This window comes from Acartia tonsa, chromosome 13 (genome assembly GCF_053477335.1).
Source record: "Acartia tonsa isolate MP-2025a chromosome 13, ASM5347733v1, whole genome shotgun sequence".
NCBI classification, from domain to species: Eukaryota; Metazoa; Arthropoda; class Copepoda; order Calanoida; family Acartiidae; genus Acartia; species Acartia tonsa.
This window is the reverse complement of record NC_137272.1, coordinates 32,762,670-32,776,397: the sequence shown is the minus strand read 5'-3', so window position 1 is coordinate 32,776,397 and position 13,728 is coordinate 32,762,670. Positions and strand designations below refer to the sequence as shown.

The window sequence follows — 13,728 nt, the reverse complement described above, 5'->3', positions numbered from 1 at the left end:
GGGACTTTAGTGAAATTTCATTGGTTGATTCATTGAGTGTTGAAACGTTTCAATCACTAATTCTAATCTAATTCTAATTTCTAAGGGTAATTTTGTGTATCATTATTGGGGATGTAAATCAATTTATCGGCCATTTATATTTAGATCTCAAAAAATTTTATAATAAAGTTAAGAATTATTAAATATTGTTTTCCTAGATACAATTATGGACTCATAAGGGAGGGAGGGGACATTGGACTGAAAATTACATTGGTACCCATATTTTTACAACAAGTTTGAGTACTTATTAATATATAATTTACTGTTACAAACTATTAGTGTTAAAACTTTTAAACCAATATACAGAAGAGATCATTTGTATACAAATTTATCGTCCATTGTCTTATCCATTAAGATCCCTGGTTTTAATGAAAGGAAAATAATAAGAAAACACACTTTATCTGTAATAAGCATTACAATGGAAAAATCTAATTAGTATAACAAGTCAGGGAGGGAGGGGACCTTGGGCTGTTTATTACACTAGTCCCCAAAGTTTTACAATAACGTTTTCTTATTAGTTGGCTCAACAACTTTGAGGACTTTTATTGACTTTTGATTGATGGTCCATTCAGTTGAGTGATAGAAAGTTTAAACCACTAATTATAATTTAGAGAAGGGTTAATTTTGTGTATCAATAATGTGGACTTATATCAATTTATTGGCTATTGTCTTATCCCTTTAGATCCCTGATAAAAAGGACAACTATATTGTTCGCATGTGTGCATATATTATTTTTTTGATGTGCTGAATTTTAATTTCCAAATGTGTACGCAGTTTCCGCGGTGTTTCCTCATCCTACCTCAATATTTACTACTAGCTAAAAAGCTTCAAACTTTCAAAATTTTGAACGTATAAACGATATATATATTTAAAATTTTAATTTCTAAAATTTGTAATTTTTTTGGCAGTTTGAAGCTTTTTAGCTAGTAATAAATATTGAGATAGGATGAGGAAACACCGCGGAAACTGCGTAAACATTTGGAAATTAAAATTCAGCACATCATTTTTTTGTAGGTTTACATCCAGGGATAAGACAGTGGACAATAAATTATTGGTACAACCTCAATTAAGATAAACAAAATTACACGATCCTTATTGCAGTTATGATTTGGACACGGATAGTTTGAACTAACCAATCAATATCTAATAAAGTACCCCTAGTAATATTTTGGTATTCCTACAAATACATATTCCAACAAAACGACCGACCTAGACAAATCCAGGAAAACCTAATTAATTAATATAGATAATAATAATTTCTGCGAATGACAGATTCAACCAATTAAATAACTGTCTAGTGTGTTCCAGGGAGGGATGAAACATTGGACTCTGAATTCAACTAGTCCCTAATATTTTAAAATCTCTCTAATGTTCTCTAATTATTGGACAAACTAACAGTGTCTAAAGTTTTTCACCAATAATTTTGATCTAAAGAATAAGTAATTTTGTGTAATTTTTTTAATAGATATCACAGTGTTACATGTATAAACTATCTATCTATCTATATATCTATCTATCTCATTATCTATTTATCTATATATCTATCTATACCTGGATTTATCAAAGTTATAATGAATACAGGTGACCAGAACATGAGATATGCCAGTGTTATCACGGTAAACATTCGAACCCTGAAAATAAACTCAGTCATTTGTCTGCTAACAGGACAATTTAACATCAAATAGAAGACGAAGAAAGTCCCTCAATGACGACATAAAAATGAGGGGCGAGGAGAGGAGGAGTAGGAAAGAAAACCCCTAAAAAAGAGATGGATAATCCCTCGTTTTTATGACGTAACATGCTGATTTTTTGAGGGACTGATGATTGATACTTAGTCTGTATGTCTATCTGTCTGTCCTTACCTCTATAAGTCCGTTTGCTATTTCTGTAAGTATGTCTTTCATTCCGTCCGTCTGTCTCACCTTTCTTCTTTCTGTCAGTCTTTCCTTCATTATGTCTGTCTTTCCTTCTGCCTGTCAATCTTTCCTTACTTATGTCTGTCATTCTGTATATATGTCTGTCTGACTGAATCTCAGAAATAGCCAATCAAATTTTGTCATGCTCCTCAGTACAGTGCTCCTGTAAAGGGCTCGGCAGCCGCGTGTAAGCCTCAGTGAAATTGTCATTTTACATCCTTAAAATTCAGCTGGATGTCTAAACCTGTTCATAAACAGACAATCTCTGTTTTCAGAATATCTTTTTCGCACACATTTTAAATATGAGTTTTTTTCGCGGCTGCCGAGCCCTGCCAACTGGTCCTGTGATGGTTTTAATCTATTTTCCTTGCGGTCTTGATATTATCGTCATTAAAAAAAAATTAAGGCTTTTTAAAATTCTTGATTATTTAATATTTTTAAAGTATAAAATGCATTTTTAGGTAACAATTATGTCAAATTTAATAATTACCTACGAAACGTTTTAATTAAATTTTCATTGAATTTAAAATATAAAATTTATAGCTATGAAAAATTTCAGAGGATAGATGTTATATATCTGAATTTTTCAATGAATTTTCAATTTACATATTAAAAATGATATTACGCTTTACTTGAATACAATCAAGATATTTTTTGTATTTTTTAGACATTTAAATTGTGGCTTTTAGAAAAACTTACATTACTTTAAAAAAAAGCCTGTTCATACTACATTATTAAACTACTAGTTGCTTCAAAATAGCCTTAAGCGAAGGGGAGGGGGAGATCAGGAAAATAGCTTAAATCCCCCACAAGATATTTATAAAGCAATTTTCAAGATCTTTAGCTTCAGACAAAAAAAATTTAACACTATATAATTTTTTGCAGAATATCTTTAGAATTTTGGTTTTATTTTGTGATTATGAGATCAAAGAACTTAGTACCTAAGAGATGCATATTTAAGTTTATTTAAAAAGCTATATACTTAAATGTATGACTTCGAAACCGATTATTATCTGCTGGATTAGAGCCGGTTCTAAGCAACAGTAAAAAAAATCATATATTGTATCGAATAGATAATTTTCAATTTATTTTGTAAAAAAACGGTGAGGGGATCAGTGCTCGAAAGTTTATTCAAGAGAAAGAATCAATAATTTAAAACAATTAAAATTCCTAATAAATGCCTCTTTTCCTGGTTTTAAGCTATTATCAATGAGAACACAACTTGTAGGATATTAACATTTATATCTATAAAACATTAATTTAACCATAACAAAAGATTAATCGTAGATGAGAGGCTTTTCTTCACAGCCGCAGAACAACCTCTATAGTAGCGAAGCTAAATGTCCGTAGGTATGTCCCTCAGTTTTACCGTCCGAAAGCCTTTTTTTTGTGTTTGTCCGTATGTCCTTCTGCTTCAACAGTATTTCTGTCTGTTTGACCGACAGCATGTCAATTCTGTGTTAGTTTGTCAGCATGTCTGTCTGTATAAAAGTCTGTTTGTATGTCTGTCAAAAACATTTTGGGGGTAAAAAATGTTACACGACTGAATTTTTTGTAAAGATTTTTCTGACCAATAAGCATGTCCCTATATACTTTTCAGTAGCGAAGCTACTCTATAATTTATATAGGTTAAATGTGATTTTCTCAGTTGCTATTCAACATAAACGGTTGATTTTTTTGGCGAATTATCATTATCAATGAATATTCATTATGCAATTTGCTTTGTCCGTTTGGCTGTCAGTCATGCAGCATAATATAAAAAGCAAAAGTTATAAAAATGTGTGAAAAGGTTTCGTGATTTTTTTCAATACATTTTTATTCCTAATTTTAACAAATCATTAAATGTTCTTTAGATCTCCATGTCCATGTTTTTTTGTTGATACTTATGGATGTTGTCATCCTTGTTTTGTGATAATTGTAAATGAGCGGAAACGAATGAACACCTTTGAATGAGTTGGCACAAGGACCTTCTTCATAATAATTGCATAATAACCAGGGATCTTAAGGGATAGGACAATGGAGAATAAATGGAGGATCTCATCGGCCCCATATTTTATAATGGAGCAAGGCTCATTATACAATTTTGCTTTTCTCTATTCTACAATATCAAGTAGTAGTGTTTTATTTTGTCTTAAGTTAAAGGTCTCAGAAAATACTGGTATGCATTAGTTTTACGTTTTAGAAAAGCTTTATGAAGGTATGAGGGGAGGGGGGGATTTTAGGACATTTTCTAGAACTTTTTCTCTCTCTATTCCTTTTTATTGCATTTTTATCAACAGTCAAAGAATACAACTTTACAAGTCCAGAAAATAGATAGATTAATTACCCTAGATGGAATATTAGTTATTCTTAAAAGGAATTTTTAGCATACAAAATTTTTGATTATATTAACATATGCTTTATTCCAATAATACTAGCAACAAAATTTTAGACGATTGAATGAAATTAATAATAGTTATTTCTCTTATCGTATAATAAACAGCTTTCCGCAGATATAAAAATGTACAATTATAAGAATAAAGATATGCCGAAATCACGGGCTAACAAAACTAGTTTTAATCTTATGATTTTACATTTTTATTTTCGTAAAAAAATGGACATAAGACGATACATAATTTTTCAGTATGGCTTAGAACCGGTTCTAACCCATTGGATATTAATAGGTTTCGAAGCCACACTGGAAGAACAATTCCTAGCTTTTAGTATTATTTGTTTTGATCAATGTTCTGTAATTTTCTGGCATTGAAACTATCATTAGACCTTTGAAACTACAATACGAGAAATGTGTTTGAAAACTGTACCCTTACCGTCAGGGGCGTCCAAGCTTTTTATTTTGGGGGGGGGGGGGGGGTAAAAAATTTTATGGGGGGGGGGGTAAAATGGTGCGTGAAGCGCGCCGCAAAATATTTTTTACCCCCCCATAAAAAATTTTCACCCCCCCCCCTTGGACGTCTATGCTTACCGTTGTACTCCGTCAACTTCAAGATGTTTGATTATTTTTTCCAGTTGGCGAGAGGTTGGCGTATCTTCACCCTAAAAAAGTATTATTTTAGTTGCGACGCTACTATAAAATTCAATTTGTCGTTCGTCTGTCTGTTAGAACGTGACCCTGCACAAGCATAAAACTAATATGATCCGTCGATTTTGCTACAAAAAAAAAACATGTATATATTTATCTTAGAATTTTGTATCATTTATTTTATCCTTCTTTGTATTTTAATGACCAAAACATTAGCTCTATGAAACACTTTGTCTGTTTGTCCATAAGCTCAAAAATTATTGATGGTCATTCAGAGGAACCATAAAACAAAAATAAACACTACACTTGATAAAATAAATCACGAAACCTTTTTAAATTAATAGAAATCGACCTAGCACCCCAACCAATGAGCAAATCTTGACGAAACTTTGTTGATAAAAGTAAAATGTAAAATCGGCTCCCTATCTTGAATAGGAGCCGAGAAAATCACATTCCCCCAAAAACATTTCAGACGGACATACGGACATTTTAAATTATAGAGTAGCCTCATTACTAAAAAAGGTGCCAAAAGAAGAAAAAAAGTATTTGTATTATGCACTAATATTAAAATTCCATAAAATGGATAATGATAATCTTGAATGTATTCATAGATACCAATATTAACATATCTACATATTAATAATAACTTAATGGAGAGGAAACAATTTGCAATAAATTGTCAGGTAGATAATACTTTATTTTCTTTACCGTCGGCGCTTCACCCCCTAGCAATATATTCGAAGGGAATAACATTTAATTCAACATAAAATCTCTAAATAAACCTAAAATAAATTCGAACCCCATATGTGAAACACTCTTATAATAGAGAACTCGATCAGTTCAGTTGTTATTGAAATTCTATGCTGCAGACAAAAACCTTACTTCTTTATATAATGGAACTAGTTAATCTGCCCTAGAATCTAGGAGTTAGTTACTCCCCCCCTTTAAAAAAATCTTAACCCATAGAAACAGCTTTTTTAAAGGATAGGGGCGAATATTAACTTTCTTATTGCTGGTTAATTTACATATACAATAGGATGTATTAGTTGGAAGGAATTTTAATTTTAGGGGGAGATTTAAAAACTGCATCAAATTTTAAGGATTTTTTATAAAATTCGTTTTTTTTGTATAATTCCTTATCTAAAAGCGGAAATACAATTTAAGTTAATCAATTTTGACATCTGTGATTGGTGGATTGAAAACTATCTGCGCTCTGATTGGAGAAGCTTAAGTGCCGTTCATCATTCACCCAATTAGAGCGCAGGTAGTTTCTAATTCACCTATCCTATTGGTCAAAATTAATTAACTTAAATTGACTTTCCGCATTTAGATAAAGAATTTTACAGAAAACGAATTTTATAAAAAAAAATCCTTAAAATTTGATGCAGATTTCAAATCTCCCCCTAACATTAAAATTCCTTCCAACTTATATATCCTAATATACAATCCTTCTTATGTCTGAAAAATGAAAAAAAGTGCTTTACCCCAAATTACCAAGCGATCTTAGATAACCCCTTCCGGATTGATAAAAACTAATGGGGGTAGTTTTTTAATGCCAAACCCTGAGGTGTTTAACCCTTAACGGTCGGGGTGGGCGGGGCCCGACTGTTAAGGGTTAACTGTCTTAACGCGAACTCGATATAATCTAGAATCAATTATAACCTAAAATAAAACACTATCAAACGAGAGAGGGAGGCCGGTAGTTGGAGGGTTCTGTGATTGCTAGGCACTTAAAAGGAAACCGCCAATGTTTCTAACTGTTCTATATATTTAATTTCCAAGATATGTTCATATTTAATTCATACATCTATCTGTCTATCTATCAATCAATTTATCTGTCTAAATAATATCTTTATAGAATAATTACTAGTTGGATCTTATTATCATGTTATCTAATAAAGTCAAACTTCTAGCTGGCAAATATAACGTCCCCCTTCCCCCGTCCTTCAACTTTATCCCAACCCCTCCCCTCCTACTGGATGAACGAATTGACCAATAAATGAAGTCAATGTCATCAACCAAAATTGAGGAAAATCTTTCCCCTGTCATAATGTCCACGTATATTGTACATCCATTAATATTTGTTTGTAAAATTATTTATTCATAGGTTGCATTAGAGTTGCATAAGGGATCATAATCATAATTTGGCAGCTTATACCAATAACGAAATTAATTCGGGAAAAAATCACGAAACCTATACATGTTTTTCAGCTGTCATTGGGGGGCAACACATCGTAAAATTGACGACCTCTCCATTTGCCCCCCAAATATTTTTTTGATTTTTTTTGCTTGTTGGTTATACCTTATACCTGATAATTTGGCGGTTTCACTTATATAATCCTTGCGGCTACGTCCCCTAGAAGCCTCTAGTCGCACTTAAGGTGAGCGGAGAAAAATCGCCCCCCCCCCTCCCATTTCTATTTGAAAAGAAAAATAATTTTTTTTTATGGGGGAAGGGTTTATTTAAAAGAATAACCTTCTCATATAATTATTAATTAAAATCAAATAATATATATTCATTCATCTATTAACAGGGGATTCACCCCTAGAGGCCCCATGGGAAGGGGAAGTGTGGAGGAACACCAACCCAAAAAGTTATGAATCTTCCTTGGACCTATAAGAAGCGTCACTGTAATGGAGAACCAACTCGATAAAGGGGTAGACGATGAATTTCTCTCAGTCATAAGGTATAACAAAGAAGTGAAATGAATCTCAAATAATATTTGGTGGGCATATGAAAGATCATCATTTTTAATAAGTGTTGCCCCCAACGACAGCTGAAATTACGTATAGGTTTCGTGATTTTTTCCAAATTAATTTCTTTGTTGGTATAAGCTGAACTTCTCTACACACAGACATACATACAGACACACAAACATCCTTTTACTTGTATATTACCTTGAATTGTGGTAGCTCCGGAGCAAAGGTTGTGACCAACTTCATTGTTTCAAAACTACATCCTGTTAGGTCCCTAGAAATAAAACATGAGCTGGATCTCTAAATCACAGCGTTGCCACTGGCGATGCCTCTAGTGAGCCCATTTTGAAAGCAGCTCACCCAATAGCGATCTTAAATGAAAATGGCAGTGGTGGACAGGGAAACACTTTGGAAATGCCCACTGGCATCTCAAAATGACTACTGCTACTGAGCTGGAAAGTGTTTCCCGGCTTACAACTGCCAATTTGAATTAAAGACCCATGTTTTATTGGCAGCAATGGCAATGACATCGGCAATATTTTTAAACAAAATATCCATTTTTTGTAGCATGGCTGATAGACCGACGGGCCAAAAAGGTTTGGTATAGGGAATCTTCACAAAAAAATTTCCAGCTGTTTATCAGCACAAAATAACATTTCCCCAATACCGCTACAAACGGACAGACAAAGTAAATTAAAGGTCAGCATGGATGACGGCATCCATAAGCAGTATAGCACAAAAAAATCATGTTTCAACAAACGAAACTTGCATAAAAATATCTACTTGCATTACCGAAGGACCGACAGAAAAGTTGTTTATATTTATAAACTATAAACAAGGACAAACCATGTAAGCAAAAACTAGCGGGGGAAAATAAAAGCTTACCTGTGTATTTTCTGAAGGTGATAGATTGTCAGAGCCACGCACATTAGATTAATTAGGATCCATAGAAAGTTAAGAATGTAGTGGCGAAATGGGCCCTGAAAGAGAAAACGATGTACCAATCTTTTTAGCTCCCTCTATCTATCTATCTACCCAGGCAGGTAGAGGACATTTATAAATTCAAATTTAAACTGGTACCCAAAATTTTATAGCCACGTGGTATTTTTTGTTGGCTCAAAAACTTTGGGTACTTTTATCGAATTATGATCAGTTGCTTTCACACTAGTGATGTTTAAACTGTTCGATCAATAATTTCGATTTGCAGAAACTGTAATTTGATCATAACTGGTATTCGGGAATGCCTGTTAAGCATGAAAACTCCCCTCCCAATATTTTTAAAAAATAGAAAATAATTAAGGAGTGTTTTAATATGCTTAACACATGCGGGTCTATAGTACCAACTTGCTTAACCTGACCTGAGGTGGATTCTTTAAAAAAATTTGCCCCACTAATCGCTTAGTAGGGCAAAATTGTTTTTGTGAAAAATTCTCCAAAATTACATTAAATATTTACAAAAATTAAATAAAATCTTATGTTTATAACTCTTCTATGATTTAGTTTAATTTTTGTAGATTTTTAATGTGATTTTGGTGAATTTTTTACGAAAACAATTTTGCCCCCACTAAGCGATTAGTGGTGCAAATTTTTTTTAAGAATCCACCTCTTAAGTAATCAACAAGAAACCAATAAAACTACATTACAAATATATATACCAGGCTAACTATCTATCTACTAAATCCTATCTGTCTATCTATCTATCTATATATCTGTATAATAGGACAAGAAGATTTCTTACTTAGATCATCTGCATGGGCCTTTATCTATCTGTCTAACTATCTTTCTCTTTATCTATTTAACTATCTGCCAATCTATCTATCTATTTATCTATCTAACTATCTGCCTATCTATCTATCTATTTAACTACCAATCTATCTGTCTATCTATCTTACTATTTGCCTGTATTATAAGAAAAGAAGGTTCTCTATTTAGATCATCTGCATGGGCCTCTATCTATCTGTCTAACTATCTTTTTATTTATCTATTTAACTATCTGCCTATCTATCTATCTATATACCTGTATTATAGGACAAGAAGGTTCCCTAATTTGATCATCTGCATGGGCCTTTATCTATCTGTCTAACTATCTTTCTGTTTATCTATCTGCCTATCTATCTATTTATCTATCTAACTACCAATCTATCTGTCTATCTATGCATGGGCCTCTAACTATCTTTTTGTTTATCTATCTATCTGTCTAACTATCTTTTTGTTTATCTATTTAACTATCAATACATATGTCTATCTATCTACCTATATACCTGTATAATAGGACAAGAAGGTTCCCTAATTTGATCATCTGCATGGGCTGCTAAAGCTCCACTAAGTTTGAAAAATCATCTTTATCATATCCTTTCAGATCCAAAAAATAGAGAATCTATTTTTTAAAAGTAAAGCTTTTCTGTAATGAATATCTAAAGCTGTTACATACAATGTTAGAACTGAAATATTGATTTTAAACTTGGCATACGGATTCTTGTAAAAGTTAGGTAAAATTTAGAAAGCATAGCAACTCTATAACTATTACCATAAAGTTCTTAATCCAAATAGAATATACCAGCCATAAAATGTTTTGTTTACAGTAGGGGCGAATAAATTTATAATATAGATGTATAACCAGACAACTACGTGGATCCCCCTGTTAAGGAGATTTTTCGTCTGCTAGCAAATTGCTTTCTGCGGTGTTAATATTCTCGACGCTATTCGTTGACCCATATGAAAGATAGCAAAGGGTCCTCGTTATTTAACCTCTTCCCCCTCTAGTGTTTTACTCTATAAAATGTAAAGCAAGATTGATAGATAAATAGACAGAAACAAACAAATAAATAGATTGATTGATGATAGATAGATAGAAAGATACATAGATAAATAGTTAGATAGATAGATACATATATATTTAGATAGAAAGATAAATAATTAGATAGATAGATAGATATATAGATAGAAAGATAGATAGATAGATAGATAGATAGATAGATAGATAGATAGATAGATAGATAGATAGATAGATATATAGATAGATAGATATATAGATAGATAGATAGATAGATAGATAGATAGATAGATAGATAGATAGATAGATAGATAGATAGATAGATAGATAGATAGATAGATAGATAGATAGATAGATAGATAGATAGATAGATAGATAGATAGATAGATAGATAGATAGATAGATAGATAGATAGATAGATAAATAGTTAGATAGATAGATAGATAGAAAGACAAATAATTAATGAGGATAAAACATGTTAAAGTTAATTGCCCAAGTCTGGAAAGTGAAATTAGTTTTTTTTACATACACAAACTTTTTTAGTAGCGCAGCTACTATATAAATATATTAATACGTCCGTTTGTCCAATAAATCTACTATAGTATCGGTTATCGGAATATAGTAACAACACTCTGGCAGTAGAACTAGTCTAGAATTTGACATTGTATTTTAATATTAATATTTTTAATAGTTTACACGTAATAGACTTCAACCCCCCCCCCCCCCTAATCTTTGCGAGCCCTATACCTACGTTACCCTAGCCCTGCGACGAAGACCAAACGGCATTACTTTTGCACCACTTTTGACTTCATATTCTCCATCTCTTTTTTTAGGGGTTTTCTTTCCCACTTCTCCTGTCATCTTCCTCATTTTATGACTTCACAGGAATCATTCCTTCTCAATAGCCTAGAAAACTTCATACCCCAACAAGATATTGGCCTATACAGGGATGATGCACTAGCAGTGACAAATTTGAGTGGCCCAGGCGCCGAAAGTTTGAAGAAAAAAGTCACCCAACATTTTAAATCACTTGGTTTTCAAATAACCACAAACATATGCATAAAAGTTGTGAATTTTTTAGACACAACTTTAAACCTTAACAATGGAACACACAAACCATTCAGGAAAGAAACAAATCCTCCATGTTACATTAACACAAAGTCATGTCACCCTGCTAATGTAATCAAACAACTTTCCAATATGATAGAAAACAGAATTTCTGAGCTATCAAGTAATCAAACGATCAGGTTACAAGCATACTTTAACATACAAACAACAACAACAAATAGAAACACTTTGCCAAAGAACAGAAAAAGAAAAGTAATTTGGTTCAATCCTCCATACAACTCTGCAGTAAAAACTAACATTGCCAAGGAGTTCTTAAAGCTAGTTGACAAACACTTCCCTAAAAACTCACCACTTCATAAATACTACAACAGAAACACATTGAAAGTTTCATATTCAACAATGGCTAACATGGGAAGTATAATCCAAAGCCATAACAAAAAACTACTGGGTGAATCAAACCTACCTACTTGAAACTGTAGAAATCCACAAGATTGCCCCCTGGATGGAAAATGCCTTACAGAAAGTTTGGTGTACAAAGCCCTTGTCACAGATGAAACAAACCAAACTAAATACCAATATATAGGGCTGTCATCTGGACCTTTTAAAAACAGATACTACAAACACTTGCACTCATTTAGACACAACAACAATGGTACTAAGCTTTCTAACTGCATTTCAAAGCTTAAAGAACAGAACAAGCCACACAGCCTAACATGGTCAATAAAAGCCCTTGTAACGACTTACAACCAAAACTTCAAGAAATGCCATTTATGCCTGACAGAATGTGTTTCCATTGCCCATGCTTCAAAATCAACCACAACATCACTCAACATGATAAATGAAGTCTTCAACCACTGCATACATCGGAAAAAGTACTGACTGGACCAAACTTAACCTTGTATGGCCATATTATAGCATTTTTTTTTTTATATATATCATGCATAATGTTCATTACTACAAAGTACATATTGCCTTTTTATGTGTTAAATAAGAAACATTAGTCATATTAAATGCTAAATTTTAAATACCTCACCACCTTTCCCTTTTTATTATACAAAATCACCCCCCCCCCACTTATTTCTTACCTCCACTGTAGGAAAAAAATCATCTTTTGTTTTAATAAACAAAACAGTATAAAATTTATGCTCTTTAAAGCATCATGTCTTTTTATTTTTAACCAACTGAAGATTGTTTTTAACATGAAACACTGTGTATTGGACTTATCAATTAAAAATAACATGTTTAATTAAACTGTGTTGATCACTCTATGTTATATAAAGTAGTAAGATTTTTTGTCTTTTGTTTAGAATTTCGCTAACCGCTGAACCGATATGGTTCTCCTTTACAGTTTCATAGCTTTATATAGGTCATATAGAAAAGGATTTTAACTATTTTTGGGGAGGATATCTCCCATCTCAAGATAGAAATAGCTTTAGGGGGAAGGTCTACAATTCTTCCCCCCCCCCCCCCGCCTATAAATCTCTCAGGGCTTAACAGCTTTATGTTATAGCGTCATTTTTTTCTCTGAAAAGTGGTTTATTTTTTGGGGGGGCGCTACGCATGGACATACTTATTTTTGTTTTCATACTCAAACTTCTTTTTACTTTTTACAAATGATGGTTAAACTTTTTCATAGCACTTTAAGAAGTATTGAATGTAAGGATTTTTATATTTAAGGCGTGTTTGTTAAAGCCATTGAGTTGAAATCCTTACATTTAGAAATTTTCTTGAAAGCGTAACAACTCTATAATATTAACTATAAAGTGTAGTATGAACGTAAAAATCTTTTGAGTAGCTATTAAATAGTTACAAAAAATAAGAATATTACAGAAATAAGTTTCTCCTTAACAGTCTTCTTAAAACAGGAATTTGATGAAATACTTAATGCTAGACTAACCTTAAACATAGAGTAGCTGCGCTAATAAACATCATGGAGGGATAAGACATTGGGTTGTATATTACACTAGTCCCCAAAGTCTTATAATACCGTATTCTTATTTGTTGGCTTATTAACCTTGGGAACTTTTTTGAAATTTTATTGTTTGGTTCATTCAGTTAAAGATCCAAACGTTTCAACCACTAATTATAATCTACAGAAGTGTAATTTTGTTTATCAACATTACTTCAATTTATTGGCCATTGTCTTATCCCTTTAGATCCCCCTGATTACAAATTCTTACTCTTTGAATTGATATATGGTGTGAAACCCTTAATTA

General features: G+C 32.4%; 1 protein-coding gene across 1 annotated transcript in view; it reads right to left on the bottom strand.

The window, feature by feature from the left end:
• Positions 1–13,728, bottom strand: part of LOC145335258 (uncharacterized) — a 75,367-nt gene that overhangs the window by 16,249 nt on the left and 45,390 nt on the right. Inside the window, exons 9-13 of the mRNA XM_080180996.1 lie at positions 9,933–9,993; positions 8,557–8,651; positions 7,873–7,945; positions 4,918–4,988; positions 1,591–1,670 (exon numbers count right to left, since the gene is read on the bottom strand). Of these exons, the coding sequence (XP_080037122.1) occupies positions 1,591–1,670; positions 4,918–4,988; positions 7,873–7,945; positions 8,557–8,651; positions 9,933–9,993 (380 nt within the window). The remainder of the gene's footprint in view (positions 1–1,590; positions 1,671–4,917; positions 4,989–7,872; positions 7,946–8,556; positions 8,652–9,932; positions 9,994–13,728) is intronic.